The sequence below is a fragment of the Hoplias malabaricus genome, chromosome 17, assembly GCF_029633855.1.
Source record: "Hoplias malabaricus isolate fHopMal1 chromosome 17, fHopMal1.hap1, whole genome shotgun sequence".
NCBI lineage: Eukaryota > Metazoa > Chordata > Actinopteri > Characiformes > Erythrinidae > Hoplias > Hoplias malabaricus.
In genome coordinates this window covers 5,564,745-5,588,382 of record NC_089816.1, presented here as the reverse complement: position 1 = coordinate 5,588,382, position 23,638 = coordinate 5,564,745, and the positions used below count along the sequence as shown (strand labels likewise).

At 37.7% G+C, this 23,638-nt stretch overlaps 1 protein-coding gene across 10 annotated transcripts in view; it reads right to left on the bottom strand.

Moving 5' to 3' along the window:
• Positions 1-15,892, bottom strand: part of map7d3 (MAP7 domain containing 3) — a 29,787-nt gene extending 13,895 nt beyond the window's left edge. For 5 of the 10 annotated variants that reach the window (XM_066648599.1, XM_066648600.1, XM_066648601.1 and 2 more), the window contains exons 1-9: positions 15,763-15,892; positions 6,098-6,205; positions 5,122-5,202; positions 4,778-4,941; positions 3,561-3,669; positions 2,943-3,038; positions 1,946-2,050; positions 1,075-1,170; positions 330-425 (exon numbers count right to left, since the gene is read on the bottom strand). In XM_066648599.1, the coding sequence (XP_066504696.1) occupies positions 330-425; positions 1,075-1,170; positions 1,946-2,050; positions 2,943-3,038; positions 3,561-3,669; positions 4,778-4,941; positions 5,122-5,202; positions 6,098-6,205; positions 15,763-15,808 (901 nt within the window). In that variant the 5' untranslated portion in view covers positions 15,809-15,892. The remainder of the gene's footprint in view (positions 1-329; positions 426-1,074; positions 1,171-1,945; positions 2,051-2,942; positions 3,039-3,560; positions 3,670-4,777; positions 4,942-5,121; positions 5,203-6,097; positions 6,206-15,762) is intronic. The other 5 variants (XM_066648605.1, XM_066648607.1, XM_066648606.1 and 2 more) reach the window with 3 other exon arrangements.
• Between the last annotated feature and the right edge of the window lie 7,746 nt (positions 15,893-23,638).

Sequence of the window (23,638 nt, the reverse complement as noted above, 5' to 3'; positions counted from 1 at the left end):
TTGTCATTTGCTTACTGGAAAAGGTTCTCATACATGAGAGGAGAGTGGTGAGTGTTAAGAATTTTACAGTGATGAAAAGAGGAAAAAAAGAAGATGAAAATACTCATTTCAAATACCGCAAGATTAATGCAACTGGGTCAGTTTAATGCAATGCGATGCAGTGCAGTAAATACTGTCACTGTGTTGTTTGCTCTGGTGGTTAGTGGCAGTAGTTTTGTGTTTCAATTGTAATGAACATAAGCAGGCGGGCAAGTTAATATTTTGCATGTGTGGTTGTTAGAAGAGCGGCACACAGGCACATACATAATGTCCATCATTGGACAAAGCACCTGCTTCACTGGGAGCATCTTGCTCTGGTTTGGCATTAGGTTGGGCTCTGCTCCCTATGCGTGAAAGGGAAGAGCTCCGTTTCTTCAGAATGGGGCCTACAGACACATGAACAGGTCAGAGTTATAGCCTATAAAGTAATGCAGAGAAGCAACCTCTCATTTATTTTATGGTAAGTGAAATTTATAAATAGAAAAATAAAGTATCAAATATATTTTAGGAATGTGTAATCCAAATCATCTATTAGTACTTAACTACAACAGTTAAACCAGACTAACACTAAACCTATTAGAAAATTTAAAGCAGAAGTCTGCTGCTGTTAAAATGTTGCTTTTTTCCATTACAAATCTTTCTAACAATGTCAAAATCAATGTAATCATTGGTTTATGACAAGCATCTATGCTGTAAAAAGAGCACCATTAAATGTTCACAACACAGTTGTTAAAACATACAAAAAAAACTTAAGCTGCAAACTGTGTGGTTTTAAGAGCATAAATGCTAGGCCTTTTCATTTAAATCTTTAAAGGGATATTCTCTCAGCTACATTTTCAGACGTTTCTTTAACTGAGAAGTTTAACCTTGATGAAATCATTCAATTATGTTCAAAATACACAGGCTGTTATAAAGGTGCTGTTCTGCAAAACTATGTATCACAAACATTTAAATCTAATGAGTTTTGAATAGGCAAGCTTGCTCAAGGAGCAGCACAGCTGTCATAGGGACTGGCGACAGAGTTTATCTCAGCACCTGTCTTTTCCACCAGAGTCTGCTTAGGTACTTCCTTAGAGGCCTGAGAGGCATTGCTAGGCAACCGGTTCAAAGATGAACTCCTCCTCTTTGCACCTATGAGACAAAAGATAGCTTACAATCTGAAAGAGATTTATTTATTTATTTTTTAAAGAAAGACTGCATTTAGATGTCTCTGTTCATCAAGTGTATGAAAGATTTTTAACTCTGCTTGAAAAACAAATTAGATATGGAAACTAATTTTATGGTCTGTTCTGACATAACTGTTCTACATGAAATTAAGAAAAACGTAGATATGCTGCAAATCAGGGCAGCGTGAAAGAGTACAAAACCTGCCATATTTTATCCATGGTGCTAATATGATTGAACACAGTGCCAAATTAACAAGGTTATTTCAGCGAAGTGAAGATAATGATGGATCCAACACAAACAGTGGGCGAAATCAGCTGCCGAGTCACTGCTGAAATGAGCCCTTTAGAGGAAATTAAGCTGTGGAGAAAAGCAGTCCTACCATACAATCACAGACACACCCGTTTTGCTGTGGTGAAACTAAATAAATATAAAAAAGAGTTGAGGTCCCGTTTAAATTGACAAGTTATAATATTATAAAACAGCCAGAGAGTGATAGAAGAAACATCATAAACACTTTTGTTAGGATTAGGTCCCAGTCTGATTAGAACAGAGTCTGATTTAGATACATGCATGATTGGCAAAGTTTGCTTTACCAGGTATTTCTTGTTGTCTCAGAACTATACATAGAATTCCACACATCCTGGATGAAGGGAAGAGAGAAGGTGAACAAACACTAGCAGGGTGTGTGTAGGGTGCAGGAGGTAAGGGTTGGGTCAGTGAGGAACCTGGAGATACTTACTTTTGTCTGGAGAGTTCAGGAGGGCGGCAGAGGAGGAAGAAAGGCGTTTACTGATGGCCGAGTCGGCCGGCTGCTTCAGGTTTGTGGTGGAAGTGGAACGCTTGTCTACAGGGAAGGTTGATATACACAGAGAGCAGGGCAATGGGGTTAGAGGAATAGACACTAAACAGGTGGACTGGGGAAGGAGTGACCCCCCAAAAAAAGTGAGGAAAAATGTCTGAAGGTTAAGACACCAAAAACATATTTTAAACTCCATGTGGGGAATTTAGATAGTAAAAATGAGTGGTAGAGTGGTAGTGGTTTCAAAATACCTCTAACCGAAGATTAAAAACATGCACAATGACAAAGTAAACGATGAAAATGCATTATATACTTGTTTATATTATTAGCACAACCTGGTTTCTGCCGAACTTGAAAAATCACTTATAAAGCAACAGGAAAACAATCTGAATTCAGTGGATCATATTCACAGTTTATTTCATTTTTATGCTGCATTTATATGTTAGTGTGGGGAAGAAAAAAAGTCTTGTTCCAGTCTTGGCAGCATGCTGCATTGGAGCAATTCCCTCACTACTCCTTTTAAAACAAAGTATATAGAAAGCATTGTTGTATATCATAATATAAGTTAGGCAGTTTATTTCACTCTTAAAATCAGAAGGTTAAATGCCAAACTAAAGACAATCCAATTCAGTAGAGTTAGTCAAGAAGAGATTGCAAGAAAGATGACCCGTTTTCAAACACAGAAATAAAAGGTCAAGATGTGCATGCCAACAGACAAAACGTGTTTTTTCAAGGGTGTTCCCTGTTTTGGAGAAAATGTAACCTTCAGTGAGTGTGAAAGGAGAAAAAAAGAACTTGAGAGATAAAGAGACAACATCTGTGAACTTCCTGTTGTGAGCACAAGGCAGCAGAGTGTGCAAGCACAAAGTGGTTAAAAAAAAAAAAGTGCCAGTTTTGCCAAGCTGTGCCACTGTGCAGGTGAACAAATATTGACCACCTTGTGATGTCTGGTTCCTGGGTGGCTTGGAGACAGGAGAGGCTGGGGAGATTACTATAGAGACTGGGGAAGAGATGGGACCAGCATCACTCTCTCCTGTGGGAGGGGCAGGGAGAGAGAGGTTGCTATAGGACATGGGCACTTTCCACAGGGGGTGATATAAGTGAAAGCGATACAGCAACATTACACAGGCCAAAATAAACCAACATGATAAATCTGTAAACATAACCGATTATAAATATATGCACACCTGACACGTAAGCCAGGAAGATTTGTGAAATTGTAAGTACTGAAAAAAAATACAGAACTACTCTGAAAAAATTATCTACAGTTGTTTCTATTCCATGTGAGAAGAAAACTAAACACTTTGGGTCTGTGCACTAGAACACTGACAATGACCATCTGAGAGGAAGAGTAAGATTGATGGATGATGAAGTCTAAATTTGCAATGGGATTACTTGGACCCAGAGGAGAAAATGCAACCACTTTCTATACTGAACTTATACTGATGAAATGGATTTCATTTATTTTATCTGTGCAATATTTTCATGTGTAAAACGAAACTAGATTTAAAAAAAAAAAAAAAAGAAAAGAAAGAAACTGCTGTTTTGCACATACCATTTTTGTGATCTGAGTCAGGTAGGCCTCCCCATGACCATCTTTTCTGCCTCTGCTCCAATCTCTGACTTCGCTCGATAGTACGCCGCATCACTGCCTCATAGTGCTCCTATGCATATAAAAATGAGTACTATATTGCAGATATCAACATTGCGTTTATTGCCATGTAAAACATTTACTTTATATAAATTCTAATAACTGTCAATATCACAATATCAAACAACATCAAGACTGCATCTTGATCCTGACTAGGGTTAGTACAATTACAGCAAATGAAAATCATGCAAAAGCATCCAGAGATGTTATATGTAAACTATTATATTTAAAAAGTCATATTTAGCACAAAAAACACCAAAAACAAACTTGAGTTATTCCAAAAAAGAATTTCAATTAAGTCAAAGACTGAAATATAGGTTCAAAATTTTCAATGTGTATAGGATTACACAGGCCTGTATATAGTGGCAATTAGATACAGTGCCTTTAGTTCATGCTTGTTTCACAGTAATCCAGATTTAAGGGGAAAAAAAAAACCTTCCTTCTCTCCCCATATGGTGCTTTTCCACTACATGGACCATACTTGACTCAACTCAACTCTTATGCATTTCCATTAGACAAACCTGGTACCTGGTCCCTGGAACCGGGTACTTTTTTTAGTCCCTACTCGCACCTTGTACAAAGCGATTCAAGTAGGTACTAACTGACAAGTAGAGCACTGATTTGCCAGAGGGACCTGCCAATTACCATGAAAATGCAGATCTCCAGCAAACAAGCTACATGTAAAAGTTACAGCAGCTGTCTCATTTGTTTTTACCATTACGCTGTGGGGTTTTTAAGAGGGTCAAAACCTTCTTGGATCAGTGGCCGATGGAAATACTCCAGATGGACATGCAACAAGAAAAACTGGTGATGATCTGTGAGTATAGGGAGCCAACAAGCAAATACACGATGAGTAAACAGCGCGTAATGTTATCACCACTGTTGTTGCAGATTTCAAAGCCAGTGGTTCCTGTTAGAGATGTGGTTTTTGCCACCTTGGTTAAATATCGTGGGGAAGCTGTGCTAGTGGAAAAGCGACCAAGGAAAAGTGTGTCAAGCCGTGCCAAGTCAAGCCGATGCTAAGCAGTGGAAAAGCACCAAAAAAAGAATTACATGATGAGTGAGAGCAATAAGATGGATGATCAAAATGCAACAAAGAGAAATAAATACTGAAACCCTACCTTCTCTTCTTCTTGCTTTTGTTTCCTCTTCTCTTCCACAGCAGCTCTCCTTTGTTCCTCTTTCCTTCGCTGCTCCTCCAGCTTCCTCTGTCTCTCCTCCATCTGTTTTTCCACCTGAACCTTGGCCTTGCGTTCCCGTTCAAGGATCTGAGACTCACGCACCGCTGTAGGAACACACAGCACATTTTAATAACTTAACTAATCAATTGTTTTTGTGCATCACAATGTGTTCACTGTGTGTCTGGGTAGTACTGCCTTTAGGAGTGTCATTCATTTAGAACATTTATAGTATTAATTGGGTAAATATGGGGATCAATGTGCGCTTACTCTTGTACATGACTCACCTTGCTGCTTCTCTTGCTCTTCTCTTCTTTCTTTGGCCACTCTAAGTTTGTCATCTATCTTAAGCGTTGCTCCATCAATGACTAAAGGAAGTACAAGATATAATTTAAACCCCAAATTTGTTCAGTAAGTAATTCAAATATTCACCAGCTTTCTCCTTAGAAGAGCTCCTCTGCTCATAGCAATAGGTATGAGACCTATGCTACACAGATAATCCCCTCATATGGTTTCACATATGGCTGATATTTCAGATTCAATTACAAGCTCAGGTAACACTACACCACATTTACACTGTCAGCGAAGTACAGTAATGGCATTACCATAAATAGATTTGTTTGTGACAACAGTGATACTACTGCTAGTTTTCATCCCTTCTGGTATTAGTAACACACCCCATCATATAACAAGATTTTGAGAGCAGTGGTTATAAAAGCTGCTCATAACTCTATTCCATTCTCTATTGCTTGGTACTTACTGAGCTCAGCTTGGCTTGTATGTTACCATCACTAGCGCTTTTCATCATTTAAAAACATATATATAAGAAATATACCTATAAAATAATTTTTTTAAATAATGAAACATTTCTGTGATGATTTAGAGGACAAGTACTTTTAAAAAAAATAAATAAATAAATGGAAAAAAAAACAAAAAGCAATAGCAAATGCCTATAAAATTATATCGGCCAGTCTGAGTGTTTTCTAAATTTTCAATGGTTTCAACACTTACGGACTTATATAATAAGTCACACAGACACGTCTATGAACTCAACTGTATGGCTATTAAAAGGACAGTTTGACTGTTTGAACAATGTTAAATTGCTTGGTAGAGAAATTTAATTTAAAGCATTATTACTTAAAAATGCTTAATCTCATGTCATTATATACAAAAACAATATTTTATTTAAGGTCACATATTATAGCCATATGCATTCCCTTGGTAAAATTACCACAATGCATAATATCTTGGTATTGAAGATACCTGGTTTAGCATGGGTCTTCGTAGCAGCAGCTGTTGATGCTGATGCTGGTGCTGGGCTATTCCCGGCCAAACTGCGCCGTTCCTCAGCCTGTGCCTGCGCAGCTGCAGCTGTATATGCAACAAGACAAAATGTGTAAAATTCAATAATGAACAAAGCCTAAATAAAACATGTGCCTATACTGAACTGCTCTCATGTGTAAAAGAAGAATGCTTTAGTGAAATCATATAGAATTATCTCGAAGTACAGTGTAATTTGTCTTGCTTACATATGGCAGCCTAGTCTTTTCAGCTTGAGGTCTTGAAGGGCATGGAGATAAATTAGTCTGGTTATTAGGGAAAGTATGTACGCAGTCCTCTGATCGTGATTAGAAACTGAATGGCCCACTATTTTGCCCTTGTCTTACGGCTAAATATGCATCTTCTCTCAAGGGCCACTCCAGAACAGTGTCACTGCAGGACTGAGAGCAGTGGAGGAAGGAAGGTTACGAAGATGTGATCAACAAGTAGCATGCTTTGATTACAGACCTTTCACTCACTAAAGCAATTTCACCCTTTTATGAACACAACAAATTAGGAAAAAGCCTGTATTGGGTGATAATGAAACCAGACAAAATCAGAGTCACAAACATTCTAATCATGTGTTAATGAAGCAGTCACTACCCAGGTCAAATTGTGGGATTACTAGTTTGAGAAATTTTGATGTTGTTGGAAGTAACAGAATGAATGGAATGGTCACTGCTGCTTAGGGACTCAAAGATATCTTCCTTTTCCAGTCTCATGATAATTAATCAACGTTTTGTTTACCTTGTTTCCCCTGATGAAACGCATTTCCTATTTTTTTTTATGTAAATTTTTAATTATCTTAATTTTAATTTATATAGTTGAAAAGCATAATGAAAACACTTCCAACATACTCTAAGTCTGCATGTGGCAAAATAGAAGTTTATTATGACCTCTTAAAAACCTAGAAATGAACCTTTATCATAGGGGTGTATAATATGAGAATATCAGATTGTGAAGGATAAGAATTTGTCCATAATACACCATCAAAGGGAGATTGTGCTAACGCACATTCAGTCCGCTACAGTTTTTATAAGTTGTTTACATACTGTTTACATATTACACATCAGTCGAATGGGCAGACTCTCAGGACACAGATAATGTAAGTCATTACCAAAACTGTGGCGCAATGAACCCTGAAGAGTCCACAAGCAATTCACACACACAAAGCATACCAGCGCTTACATAGGTTCTGCCCTTTAAATCAAGACCAAAATTGAATCTTTCCATCAGTCCACTTTTTAGTAATCCTCACGTTTGTGTAAAGAAAATCTACCAATTCAAAATAAAGTACAACAAATTAAAAAATAATTTAAATATGTTCCCTGTGGATCTCCGCTATGGCTTGGACTTTCAACCGAGTCTGTAGACCAATAAGGGGCGATCCTCAACCAAGGCACACACTGTGAGAGACCACACAGACAGCTTTATATGGCAAGAGCAATCAAAACAAACAACAATCTAAACAATAATTACGTTTTCAAAGCTTTTGACTGTTAGCGCTTTCCCTACTGAGACCACTGAAACACAGGAGGGGGAGTGAGGGTAGCAGTCTCACTCTACCGCCAATCGGGGAAAGCTCCCTCCTTCCAACACGTCTGACCTTAAAGGGCACTGGGTTAGAAACAAGACTAAAAATCTGAATAAATCTAGGTGAGTAAGAAGTATTTTCTTGTTTTGTCATTTGGATTGGTGCATGAGATTAGTTTGTCAAGGAAGGTATAATGTAAAATGTTGCCATTAAGCTTAGGTAACAAAATTTTATTTTCTGCAGTAAAATTAATAATTTTCCTTTATGTAGAGGTTGGGGTCTTTGAAGATTTTAAAGGAATATTTCAAAGAAGATTCCAAATTAAATTTAGAAAAGTGCCTACAATGTTTTGATCCATTCGCTTAAATTCTGAAGGTTTTTCAGTAACATTACATGCCTCTAGTTTATTCACTGCCTCAAGATATGGGTATGTAAATTCAGGCTGAAAATGGAAAAAAAAACCTGTAGGGTTAAGAGTTTAAAAACCAGCATGAAAAAAAGATTTTTTTCAATTGAGATTGTGATCCTGCAAAAGAAAAAAATAATAATAATCATGATAATATATTTTTGCCATATTGTCCACTCCTAATTTAACGTTGAGCATAAACTATCCTTAGTTGGTATCATTGAAGTCTTTAAGAAGTGTTAAGGCGCCAGAGCAACTGAAGTGCAGACCACATAAAATTGGCAGGGCAGGGTCACAGAGTGCTCACTGTGCATAGAAGTTGCCAATGCTGAGCTGACTCAATAACTGTAGGATTTCAAACCTCCTCTGGCATTAACATCAGCACAAAAACTGTGCACAAGGAGTGTCATAGCATGGATTTCCATGGCAGAGCAGTTGCATGCATGACCAAGCACAATGCCAAGGGTTGGATGAAATAAACTGTGGCAAACATGCCTCTAATGTTTTTCTAGTGTGATCAAATTCTAAATTTGTTCAGCTTTACAAATCACAAACAAGATGCTCTGTAAAAACAACAGAAATTTTATCTTTGTATTTTTTTCATTAAAAAAAAAGCAATCTAAGATTTTTCAACTAAAAGCTGTAGTATTACTGAGTGAAGGAGATGAATAAAAAATGAAAATTAATGCTGTCAATATGCTGGCGTGAACACCCCTGGAATGTCTAATACATTCTAAATAATTCTAAAAACAGAGTGAGCTGTCATAGGAGACTTCCTGGCCAGGTCATGACTTTACATATTTACAATCACATGCATTGCCACTAAAAGAGGATCTGACACGTCTTAGTGTTACCTGAGCCAGTGTTGTACTGCTAATGGTGCTAAATACAAGAGATATTGCAAACACAGGGATACACTAGTCATCATCTAGTCATTCACCCACTGTCAAACCAAAGAAATGCAGAAATAGATCCAAAAAAACAGCAAGACAGAGTCCAGGATTAACACTTAAAATAGTGCTACACTGGTAAGGCAAAATATTATCTGCCACACAATTGGCTGCTTTTACAGATGTAAACAAACATACACCAGTGAATTTATTGAAAAATGTTATGCAAGTATGGATGTTTTAAAATTTACCAAAAAGTAAATTACTATAAAAAAATAAATTACTATTTAGACTAGGGATGCACCAATACCACTTTTTCCCTTCTGATACCGAAACTGATATATCTGCCGATACCGAGTACCGATACCAACTCTATCTTAATTACTAGAAAGGTGCCTATAAATCCATATTTATATTGCTATGCTTACAGATTTTAATTTTGTTAAAGCAGTGTTCAGTATTGCTAATAAGATAATAAGCTGGAATTAACAACATTTACTTTTTATTAACTGCAATTTTAAAGTTTCAGAGCCATGAAAAAAATTTTTTTTTCTAAAATGCAGTAACAAGTACAAATAGGAAGATATAGTCCAGTCTGACTGAACATCTTTTTACACTGCCATGAGGATATTTGTCATGACTGTAAAATACACTTTAAGAACAAAATCTGTCTGCTAAAAGAAAAAAGCACTGCTGTTTATAGAATCTATTGGAAAATACCATATTTAAAAGATTTAAAAGGTTAATAAAAGTTCAAAGGGATCACTGTCAACAGCAGATATTCCTAAGGGTGGAGAGGTCTCCAATCAGAGTCTGGCATGTGGCATGTTTCTCACTTTTTGTGCTGAGTGAGAAGAGAATAACTGTAAAACTCCAGCACAGCAGAAATGTTTAAAAGGGAAAAAGGCTACACCGGAAAACTGACAATAAAACAAAGGGAGGTTATCGGCTATGGAAACTAGCAGGACCAGAAGCATTTCCACAGAGGAGCTGTAAAAATCTGAGAGTATTTTGAACCAAAACAATCACAGTGCAGTTAATTAATCCAAAGATTACTAAAGAAAGGGAGGAATGCTGAGACATTAAATAGGTTTTGGTCAGTTTAAAAACAGATGAGAGTTACCAAATTTCTCCTGTATCCTGATAATGGATCAGAACTCAAGCTGTTTTATTTGTGTAATTTTAAGAAAGAAAATCATTACTACTGTAAGTATCTGTGAACAGTGTCTGGAATCAAACACAGATGTAACTACAGGTGGATAGGGAAATTTTCGCAATAAAGTTATGTCTAAATTATGTAACTTAAGAACATTAAAATGTCAGTGTCAGACAATTTTCCTCTGAAGGGCTTGATGAGAGGTGGGGCAGGGGGAGAACCTAAGATGGTAGTGCTGTGATAATACAATAAAACATGCCCCAGCAGCTTCAGCATGTTGGAGGGGGGGGCAGGTGAGACACAACATGTTACACACGACTGCAAAAAGCCAACCACACAATTCAACTTTTAATCAAAGCAGAAAAGGGAAAAAATATATATAAGTGTTGTAAATTACATTTTTGGTACTATATTAAACCCAGGTTCTCTAGGAATCTAGTGACCCAAACACAAATAAGAGTTATTGGGAGTGTTCAGACCTGTCAACATTTTCCAGACTAAAGGAAGTTCAATACGTCTGCACCAAACAATCCTCATTTTGAGATAACATCTACATTTTTAAATACAGTGGTATACAGTATTACTGTTATACATCCCAAACCTAGGTGGAAGCAACTTTAAATAATAATACTCTAACCCAAATATTCATTTTCTGATATTGTACTGAAATCATTAAATGCTTAAAAGGCATGCACTGTTCTGTAACAAATCACAATTTGTAACAAATCTTTGCAAGTGAGTTATGGTTGTATCTATTAAGCTGTAAGTTTACTCTAAAAATAATATGTAGTGTCCTTTAAGACCTCTATCCTAAACAACTTACTCTAAACAAAAAAAAAAAAAAAAAAAAATCAACAAGCATGCCACAAATCTAGAAAAACTCTCAAGATTTTCATCTGACATTGGATACGAAGAGTGAGAGCAAGAATGCCACAATTTGTAAAAAGTAATTTGTATTTTAGGTATCTAAGGCACATACAATAATAAGGATCAACAGGTGAACCCGGTTAAACAGTGAGCAGGCTCGACTGCTTACAGGCTAAGTAGGCAATTTTATGCTATACTCTTCCTTACAGAATAAGTCAAATCCAATTTCCTTTTATAGCCTATATAAGCAAAAGAAGTGACCAGCACCTGTGTGTCTACCTGAGGAGAAAAGAGCCATTTTAAAGAGCACTACAGTGACACAGCAATGCAGGATGTACTGAATATGCAAAAGGCTGAGTCATATTCTGCTGCTCAAATCATGGGCTATACAAAAATCAGAATGCAAATACAGATCAGCCCAACAATGGATGCTAACAACAAATCTACAGAGCCTGTCTTGAGCAAATATACAGGCAGGTACTGAGAAATGGCAGGTCAAAACTGAACACTAAGCAGCTCAGTGAACCTTTATTTATTAACCTCTATGAAGCTACTAAATAAATTTCTAGTCAATCACTATTTTGTATACACAAGCTATTAAATTTATCTGTTTCTGGGTTTACAACTTAGGCACACCATAGCAATAAAGCTTAGACACCTACTATATACTTAAAAGTATACTGTGCCTGTGATTAATAATATCAGTATTCTGATTAGGGTTGAGCAGTATAATGATAACACCATATACCATGGTATTTAAAAATTGTTTGTTATCTCCAAATTGAGGGCAGTATTTATGACGTGTGTGTGCTGTGTCAAATTTCTGTTCTGTGTCTTTAAGAACATGGCCAAACATTTTTGTGCTTTTAAGTGAGCCACAGGGAGGGGGCGCTGTGGAAATTCACAGTCTGAAAAAGGCTGGAGAAAAACAAGCCCAGTAGCCCAACGCAGTTGTGAGATTAGTACTGAGCTTGGGTTAAGAGAGGAAAGATGAAAATTGACAATATATTCAGAAGACCCTTCATTCGACTTTGTGCTCACAGATATAAGGCTTAGTGCAGCTCAACAGTGCACCCCCCATGGTGATACCATATAATGCGACAAAACTGAAACCATATATCAGTATGAAAAATGCGGATACCGCCTATCCCTTATTCAGACGTTACAATATGTTGATTTCATGATAAATGAAGTTATCTATCTAAATTGTCTTTTTTCACTCATTTTTTTTTTACTTTTCTGTTCCTCTAGCAAGGGCGGCACAGTGGTGCAGTAGGTTGTGGGTTCAAGTCCTGCTCCGGGTGACTGTCTGTGAGGAGTTTGGTGTGTTCTACCTGTTTCTTGTGTGGGTTTCCTCCGGGTGCTCCAGCTTCCTCCCACTGTCCAAAAACATACGTTGGTTGGTGGATTGGTGACTCAAAAGTGTCCATAGGTGGGTGTGTGAGTAAATGTGTGTGTGTTGCCCTGTGAAGGACTGGCACCCCTCCAGGGTGTGTTCCTGCCTTGTGCCCAATGATTCTGGGTAGGCATTCCGGACCCACCATGACTCTGAACTGGAAAAGTGGTTACAGATAATGAATGAATGAATGTTCTTCTAGCATCAGTTGCTGAAATTTGCTCTCGGAGAAAAAGGTATTTTTTATCATCAACACATATGTCTGTGTGCACTGTTAGACTGTACTGAGCTGAACTGCACAGTGCTAAAAACCCTTCAGATGACCAACACTCGCAGATATGAGGTTCACACAGCCCAATGGTGCACCTCACCCCCCACCCCCATTCCACGGTAATATAGTATTCAGTGTTAATAATTTGAGATTGTATGAAAAATTTAGATTTTGCCTATCCCTAGTGTAGAATACAAATTATTGTACACGTTACCATGTCAACGAACATGCACACATATATCAAGTCAGAGTTAGAGGAGCACCAGTATGATACTGGTTACCTTTAAACTGTCTTAGTTTTTAAAGAGCCCCTATTCTAGTAATATTCTAGTAATATCCTTTAGCAGTTGCCTTGTTATCTGTTAGGCTATTCTAATCACAAGTCTTGTTAAAAATCACTTTAAAATGTGAAATAAAGCAAACCACATTTTCAGGAAATTAAATTAAACATAATTCAATACTGCATCATTCACTACATTTTAAAAACAGCTGTACTGTTCAAACTGGCAAATGATGAGATGGAGCACTAAACCAAACCAAATTCACCCCACCAGAGAAAACACAAGAAACAGTCATAAAGAGACGACACTACAACTCTCTGTATCCCTGCATGCACTGGGAAGAACACCAGCCACTGGGGGAGATGCCCTTAGTAGGTCAGTGGGCTCCTGTTACTAGTCAGTCAGTCGTTCTATCTCTCTCTGTGTTGCAGTTGCTGGGACAACAGGAAGTACTCTATTGCAGATGCCAATAAGTCAGGCTTTACACATGGCACAGCTGTGATTCTCTCTGTCTCGCATACAGAGATGATCTTGACTAGTGTAACTGAGGACACCTGGACTATGTAAACCTGGATTATTTCTAGAGGCAGAATAATAAATTCTGGAAAGCACACATTACCTCCTGTCCTTTATAAGCCTGTACTCAAGTGTGGACAACATGCTCAAAAATATCCAGATATTTTGTTGAATAATTGCAGCTACATTAAGGTGCACCCATTGCAAACACATTGGCACGTAGCTGTAAATTCCCAATAACAACGATTTCTCAATTAAATGGGATGATTTGGAGGAGCCACACAATAATATATGTTCAAAAACCACAAGCAATGGGAATATAAACTCCTGGACACTGGAACTGCACTGTCTGGTGTGAACGAGTGCCATTCAAAATCTTGGGGGTAACTTGGCATTTGCAATACTAAACAAAACATACAAAGCCACAACTCCCAAATGATATCCTTAGGTTTTGATGAGCTGACAAACATTATACCCATACACAAAAAATAACTTTAAAATAAATAAATAACAACAATTGACAGAAACATTACTGTAACACTTTGAATTTCTATTGTAGAGCTGAGCTCTGGATGTGGAAAGATAGGTACGGACTACTTTAAATTCAAGTTCATTTGCGTTTCAAATCTTTCACACTGTGATACTGTATCTGTGACTGGGTTTTATTTGATGATCTCTCTTAGATATCTTGTTCACTTCCTCTTAACTACTCATACAGTGGATAAATAGAAACAATTGAGCCAGTCAGGCAAGAAGACAAACTAGCAAACCTCAAATTGCTACTATATTATGATATAAAATTTTGCCTACTCCAACATAAGCTGAAAAATTAACAAAACTGTTTCTTATAGGAAATATGAAAGATTCTTTACATATTTTAAAGCAAGCATGGCAAGAAATAAACCTCTGACACCATATCATACTGCATCCCATTCCTCCCGATAATTAGAGAATAGGCTTCTCACACATTCTTGTGGACATCCATTACATAATCTACAGTTCTCAACCAAAACAACACCACCAATTATCAATGCGGTCAGTGAAGCCCTTTGTTAACATTGCATGTGCATGGAAACAAAGGGTGAGTTAGTGTTCCATCATCATACTAAACATTTACTTACTGCTATTTACATAATTATTAAGGTTAGTATTTACCCGATGAAATTTAAGAAGCAAAAATATGGCACACATTTTGAAAGACAAATTAATGTACATTTTATGAGCAGACACTGCAAAAATATAATAATAAATATAAACAGGTTTCAATGTGTGTACGATGCAGAGAAGACAAGACTGTAAAAAAATCTAACTAGTCTTGCTCAAAAATCAAGTACAGCATACCACAGTAATGACATTATGAAATCAGTAATTTCAAGTGACTGCACACAATTCTCCTTAGAAATGCAACAACATTGTCAAAATCATCAGACAAATGCAGGGATCCTCTTGAGTTTGAGGCTGCGCTGAGACTAGTTCAGTACCATCAGAATGGTGAAAAATGTTGACAGCAAAGTAAAACAATTAAATAAAAGGCCCAAATTGGATATTTTGCAGAATAAATAAGTAAAATAAATTAATAAATAAATAAAATCTAAGCAAGCAAACTAACAAACAAACAAACCAAGGAGATTCTGGGCAGGAAAACTTCTAATATTTTTACCAGATAACTTTAGTAATGTTAATTAAATCCTTTGCTCAGCTCATGCAAGTAGAGACGCACTAATACGAAAATTGTGGGCTGATGCTGACACCGCTAATGTCCACATAGAGCTCGATCTCTATTTATCTCTCTCTCTATGTGTCTGTTTCTCTCACAACTAACGGTCAGTGCAAAACAAAACTCTCAACCTTAAAAGGTTTATCACTAACAAGCTGGAGTTGGCTTCCTATTCGAGAGCTCCTTTCTCGAATTGTCCTTTCCACCTTAAATGCTGCAGCCGTTACTTTCTACCGCCTGTAACTGCTGCACCATTTAAGGTGGCACAGCAAATTCAAAATAGAAGCTACGTCCAGTTTTTACCAAAAGTGAAACAATACACTACTCCAATTTAATTATACATGGCAATAGTTTAGTTTTAGCTTTAACTTACGGACTATAAACTAGATAAATTAACTTGTTTCCTGAGTGGTTCAACAGCAGACTAACCCGGTTAGTGTGAATGAAAGTGTCTGATTTTCGTTCTCTATCAGATAAACTGCTCCAAAACAACCCGTACTAGTCGTGGAAATTCGGTTACTGTCGGTAAAAGCACATAAACCCGAAAAAACGCAGTAAATTCACGAATACCTACCCATTTGTGCGCGCAAACCCTTCAGACTCGATGCCCCCTCCGCCATTTTTTTAACCGAAGTTTTTTCCTTCTCTTTTTCTCTGACACGTTCGTTGACGCGGCGGCGCGCGCTCGCCGGAGACGCGGCCACGCGCACAGCGCCTCACAGAGCGGAAGGGCGCCATCCAACCACCGAGAGAGCATTGCATAATAAATATTTTGATGTATATTTCATTCAAATATTTTCAATTTAATGGTGAAAATATACATTTAATATACTTTTAACAAACTTTTTTGCTAAATTATTCACTGTGGAGAAAATGTCTGTTTTTGATTTTTTGAACCAGGTGTCCCATGATTCTTTAACAAAAAATGCATAAAAAGCAATTGAACTTATCCAAAAATCCAGCGAATAAGGATAAAAACGTAATTTTAAATTAATGGTAAGATGAATCTTATCTAAAAATATCGTGATTATGTCTCAGGCATCTGGCAGCACATTTCTACACTTTTATTTTATAAACTTCCATAAACCCTTCAAATATCTGGTTTCTATCAATGTGAACTATGCAAATTCAGCAGTTTTCCTAAGCTAAGCTATTCTTGTAAAAAATTCTAAATATATTATTATTATTATTATTTCATGTTTATTATTAAACATTTAACTATGTATAATTATTTTAAAATCTGTTAAACGTATCTTTAAAGTAATAAAATGTACAATCATGAAGATTTAGGCATTTATTATCATATAAGTGTTTTAAATCTCCATCTGTGCCATTAATGCAGAGGCATTAAGAAAGTTAGACAACATTCCCTTATAAACGTACCTTAAATGGCCTGCTGAATGGTATTTGGAATTTAAGGGGAACTGCAGTGCCTCAGTGGTCAACCACTCCTTTAAAGAAAACAGCCTTTCCCCTTGGCAAACTCAGTACTTCTTTACAGTCATTCAACACCACATCCTCTATCCCACCATCTCCTAAATCGTAAGCCTGCAGGGCCTTCATTCATTTTTTATGAGAGGGCTATGCTTGGTCTCAATTACACATACTAAATAATGCAGGGGCATCTGCGTTGTTTAACACTAAAGTGGGTGATAATGGAAGTGATGGAATGTCATGGGATGAGACACAAAACGAGTGTAGCAAGAAAGAGGAAGCAGATGCATTACAAACACTGACATAGTTACTATTGGTTCTGAAGCTATCTATCTATCTATCTATCTATCTATCTATCTATCTGTCTGTCTGTCTGTCTGTCTGTCTATGTCTGTCTGTGTGTCTGTCCACACATCAGCAAACTTAATTGTGAAAATCGACAGATAATGCTATAGTAAGTTATTAGCCAAATGAAGCTGACAGAATAGTTTTTAATGTATGTATATAAGTTGAGCACTGTGTAAAAGTCAGACCACATTTTTAAGGAAACATTTTTAAAGTTATATTTGTGTTAACACAAGGGAAGCAAAGAGGGGAAAATACAGAGAAATGGGACTCCTAACAGCCACGCAAGACCAGGCAGGTCACCTAGACGATCTCCAGCAGATTGCTTTGAGCTTTTACATTTATCAACAATTATAAAGCAGGTGTTGGATTAAGCTTGAAGTTCAAATTTACAGGTGGGTATGGCTTCATCATATTCATTTAGTATCAATGTGATCTGCTGAGACCAAATTTGATTTTGGTCTTAATTTACACACTTAAATATTGACGTAAAACTATGCTTATGAGAAATACACTGCCCCCCAGTAAAACATCGTGGCTATATGCCTGCATTAAGGAATAAAGCTCTGCAGAACATGAAGGAAGGATAAATGCAGGCCAGTGTTAAGAGATTTTAACAAAGCCTCCAGCCATCCATTAAAAACAAAAAAAAAAACGCGTGGTTTGATCCAGCAGCAACAACAACATCAAAAAATTCAAAGCATAAAGCAAAGTCAACCAAAGACTTTTGCCATGGCCTTCCCAATATCTAGACATTAATATGATCAAACATCTGTGGATAGATTTGGAAAATAACAATAAACAGCACACAATAAACATCCAATCCATCACTGGGGCAAGGATGCAGCAACAAAGGCTAAAATTACAAATGAGAGGACACAAAAGTGTCTCAGAAGACCCCTAAACGTTTTAAAAGCAAATTGTGGCTGTATGAGACATATATATATATATATATATTATGTTACTATATGTTTCCTGTCATGCACATTTTGATCATATTTCTTACTTTGGATTATTGACAGAATTGTCTGTGAATGACATATAATCCATTCATTCATTCATTCATTCATTCATTCATTATCTGTAACCGCTTATCCAATTCAGGGTCGCGGTGGGTCCAGAGCCTACCTGGAATCATTGGGCACAAGGCAGGAACACACCCTGGAGGGGGCGCCAGTCCTTCACAGGGCAACACAGACACACTCACACACATTCACTCACACACTCGGACACTTTTGAGTCGCCAATCCACCTACCAACGTGTGTTTTTGGACTGTGGGAGGAAACCGGAGCACCCGGAGGAAACCCACGCGGACACGGGGAGAACACACCAACCCCTGGAGCTGTGTGACTGCGACACTACCTGCTGCGCCACCGTGCCGCCACATATAATCCAGGTCACTGTAATACAATTCCTCTGCAAGGTACACAAGTGCATTATCTATTTCATCTATAGACTGAGAAACTTTGTCCAGCCTTTCGCTGAAGTCTGCCTCTGGCCACAGAGTTGATTACAAACGTATTCTGACTTGTGTGCTTCAGTTATAACACAAACAGAAAAAACTCTCCTTTTTCTAACTCTCTTATATTTATGATCTCCAAGCATCCATACATTTTCTAGACAGATACTTACATTTAATTCTGGTAAATGAGTACATTTTTGCTGATACCAATAAATGTTTTGCTGATTCTCAGAGCTACAACATCAGGTGAGAGAAATCACAACACAAATCAGGAGTATCAGACACCAGAGAGTTGTATTCCATGTACCCTGCAGCGGAGCAGTTTCACCTGTAATTTCAGCAGGATCTCTGACGAAAATCCAGCCATCTCACAGCTACACTGAGATGGATAGAGTGGCCTAAATCTAGGCTTAAAAAAGATTATTTGAATAAGATAATGTGTCAAGAGAAAATAATCTTGTGAAGAGTGTTTATTCACACTTGAATAGAATTACAGAACATAGTAACTCAAGTCGTTTTGGGGCATTTCTTGAATTGTCATTTATATTTGCACAACATTATGTGCAAATTACTGTAAGTTTCTCAAAATCTATAGTCCAACCCTTTGACCAGCCTCAACCATTGTAAAGCCATGACTGATGACATGGTCTACAATCGTGGCCCTTATTTCAACTGCAATGTAATGTATTCCTTGGCCTCTTCTCCCTCTTCCTTTGTTTTGCGTCCTAACCCATCCACAACGCATCCTTACTCCTCTTCTTATATTGGGCTGTTGACTCTGGTTATTTACTTCCATTGATGGCAATGGTAAAACTGTGTTGTGCTCTGTCTATATATATTTGGCAATTGAAGATTCATGAGATGCACCTATGAGCTGTTTTAGAGAACTGGTTAATCATGAGTTGATTTACAGTTTTTCTCAGTCACTTTGGGGCATTTCTCAGATCAGAATTGAATTTCCCAAAATTACTTGTTCAAACTCCACATCGTCAAGTTACTTGTGCACTTCATAAAAGCAATTTCTCATTAATTTTGTACAAACAGCACATGCAGATGATGTTGTACAGCTGTCTGCACTTTCTCACATTATCAGTTGATTTATCATGTTGATTAGAATGTATTAGTTCTCTGTTAAAAAGTTCAACCCCCCAATAACATCCAGGCACTAGTCCATTGCCTGTGTCAGTACCCTCAGAAATGTCGATCGGTTGTCATGAGCTGTGAAGAATTTATACATTTCTGTTAGACATTTTTGGTAAATGTGTAATGAACTGACGATTCGCTTTCAGGCAAATTGTGACTTTCAGTGATAAAGTTGAGTGTTTGAAGCTTTAGATCAACCAATGACCAACTAGTTCTACTAAAATAGTTCAGAGGTGCATCTCATGAACCTTCATTTGTCAACACAGTGTTACAATTTCTGACAATGTAAGACAAGGAAATAACCAGGGTCAACAGACTGAAAAAATATGGAGTTAGTCATATATTCAGATGATCCTGCTGGCTGCTATGGATGCAGTATGTGAGGATATCACAGCTGATACCTGTAGAGGAAGGATAAGACATTCATAAAGATTGCAATTTCAATGAAGCTATCCAATGTGATGTTGATGATAATCTGTGGCCCGACAGACAGGAGTGTCAGAGGCCTAGAGAGACTCCAGTGTAATTCCCCAGGCAGCTCTATATCTACATCTCTGCCTCAAGGGAGTTTCTCATGTTTATATTTCAGATTCTGATCTGAGAAATTCTCCAAAGTGATTGAGAAAAGCTGTAATGTACATGGAAGCTTGACTGAAAAAAACTTGAAAGGTTCATACCTTTTACTGTTTGTAGTTTTACTGGTCAGTGACAATCTTTCTAGACCTCCTGATCCTCCTCTCTGTCAGGCCACAGATTCTCATTGACATCACATTGGATATCTTTCCTTGCAATGCAGTGCGGAAATAATAATTTTGAATCTTATCCAGCCTTTACAGGCATCAGCTGTAATGTCCTCACATGCTTTTGAAGGTTCACGAGATGCACCTCTAAGGTATTTTAGAAAACTTTTTGATCACTGGTTAATCAAAAGCTTCAAACACTCCCCTTCTTTTAAAGCCATGATCCACTTGAGAGCTAATCATCAGTCCAGTAGATATTTACAAAAAAATGTCTAATAGAAATGTATAAAATATTCTTCACAGCTATGGAGGCATGGTGGCACAGCAGGTAGTGTTGCAGTCACACAGCTCCAGGGGCCTGGAGGTTGTGGGTTCGATTCCTGCTCCGGGTGACTGTCTGTGAGGAGTTGGTGTGTTTTCCCCGTATCGGCGTGGGTTTCCTCCGGGTGCTCCGGTTTCCTCCCACAGTCCAAAAACACGTTGGTAGGTAGATTGGTGACTCAAAAAGTGTCCGTGAATGTATGTCTGTGTTGCCCTGTAAAGGACTGGCGCCCCCTCCAGGGTGTATTCCTGCCTTGCGCCCAATGATTCCAGGTAGGCTCTGGACCCACCGTGACCCTGAACTGGATAAGGGTTACAGATAATGAATGAATTCTTCACAGCTCATGACAACAGGCATAGTTTTTTTGGGGGGTTGAACTGTTCAACAGAGAACCAGTCTAATACATTCTGATCAACATGATAAAAGCAATTTATGACATAAGAAAGAGCTGAGAGCTGTTCAGAATCATCTGCATGATTAACAAACACATGTTCTGTTTATTCAGAATAAAGCTGAAACTGTTTTTATAAGATACACAAGTAATTAGATGATGTGGAGTTTCAACAAGTAATTTCGAGAAATTCAGTTCAGATCTGAGAAATGCTTCAAAGTGACTGAGAAATTTGAAATCTCTATATTTAAGGTAATGAAAGGAACAAGAAATATTACTGTAGACACTATGGCAAAGGAAGTAACAGAATATGGTTTCTCATATTTGCATTAAATTCCAGAAGGGCCTCTTTGAGTAGTTCTGTTCACTCAGACAAGGCCCCATCTGCCTTCCTGACCTGAGGAGCCACTCTCTCTGTGTCCACTTCAGATGGAGTGGAGCTATTGCTGACATGATGAGCCTGATTAATCAGTGTTAGCCTAACCAGGGAAAAAAAGAAGATAGCATATTACTGTTGTATAATGCATTAATATTATGGGGTTGAATGTAGCTCCAGCTCTTAGTATAAACAGTTCCTTTCACAAGGCTGGACAGTTTTTTGAGGGGGAGATTACAGCAAATCTTGAACTTTAAATTTTGTTTGAATCTTACTATATTAAAAAAATAATAGTAAATGGAAAAACGTTAATGAAGTCATCATCAGAAAGATTGAATGTGGGGTAATTAGGATGAGTTATTGTTTCCATTCTGGAAACTCTGCTTTGCAGTTAGGGGTTAATACAGATTGTCTCAGGTCAGGTGAACTGCTCTTGTAATTCTACACTAATCTTACACTCATTACCCACTGTATGAGGTAAATATACCTATAGATCCACTATACAGGTGTGCAATTACAGACTGCAGCTCACAGGTTCAAAGTGTTTGATAAAGCTGTAGTTGTTTGTTGTTCTAGGTTACTCAAATTGCCACTTAGATACAACACATGCGTTTAATAATACACACACATAGATTTAGCTGTTTATAGTGACCAGTGAGTCTTCCTCTATTTACCTTTTCTAGTAGATACATAAAGCTGCACTGGTATGGCTCAATTAGCGTCTGTTGAAGAGGAATGGTGCCCTCTAACGGACGAAAGGGAAACTCACATTACCCCCCTTTGTATTCGTTGAAAATTGATTGTCTTTGTGCATGTGTTACACAGAGAGATGAGATGATGGTGAGAGATACACATGAGATGAAAGAACGTCCTGAATACGTGGTAAAGTACTATGCTGAGAAGTCATACACAACAGGTTCTAACCCCATTTGGCTGTATTTGTACAACTTATAATTGACTTGTCAATACGTACACAGAAAATCTATAATTGTTATTTTATCTAGTGTTTTTAATATTTTTATAAAAAAAATAAATAGTTAGAGTCGCAGTAAAGTTTAATATGTGTAATTATCACAAGGGAATGTTCTTATTTAATGATCTCCCCATTTCTCCTGTCTAAGGTGACCAGACGTCCTCTTTTACCCGGACATGTCCTCTTTTTTAGACGTAAAAAAATGTCCGGCCGGAATTTCACAAACGTCCGGCATTTTGTTTTTCTAGAGCTTACACAGAACTTCGAGAAGTTTCGTTCACAAACTAGTCCCGCCCTCCCCTACAGAAATAGGTTATCCATGCTCCCTCCTCTCTTGGTCTAAATTAATTAATTTTAAAAGTCATTGTAAATTGGTGCATTGTGCACTCTGAACCCACAAGGGCCAGAAGTGGGCTAGTGGACACAGGCCCAGAGTGGTCTGAACTATTGTAGGCCACTGTGAAGTTGACTGGTGGAAACCCAGTACTGACCAGGAGTGGGCTAACAAGCATCTTCCTAGTATCGGTTACGGGAGGTCACCATAGGGTTGACTGTGAGAAAAGCTCTTTACACCACCATGGGTTTGTCTAAGGTTAAACCTCAACACTCACTAGCTGCAGGAAACTTAAAATGGGCTCATGGGGCCCATTAATTGCTGGAAAGTTACTCAGTAAAAATCCTTTATGAGTCATAATGAGAGCAAACTGACAGTTTTCTCCAATGATGATCAATTATTTCTACACTACCATGCACAAACACACAGGGTCGGTTCCCCGCTGCACAGGAAAATCTAATTAGATTTGTTTGAGAAAAACCCTATATCACTTGCTGTGGTCTAAGCACTTTGGCAGGAACAGTCCAGTACTGTTTGCGGTACATAAGAAAACATCCTGCTCCACAGCCATACACATAAATTTTGTAGCAGTGATTATTTTGTGAAGGCTATAAACCCACTATCTCATAGATAACGTCCTCCACCCTGTATAACTCTGGCAGCTGGATCTCACACATTTCAGCAATACATTTTTAAATAGGCTTATATAGTTGTGTGATAAGCAATCAAATTATTATATTAAGCTCAGAGCTTATCCTTAACCCTAATAACCAACCAATAAAATCTAGCCATGCAATAACTGCATCTTTCTGAAGTTCTTGTAAGTTTATTCTCTTCAAATTACATTGTCAGTTTGGCCCTTTTTTCAATTTATTTTTTAAAAGCCAGTACAAAGCCATAACAAATCTACAGCTGTTTTCTGTCGACCT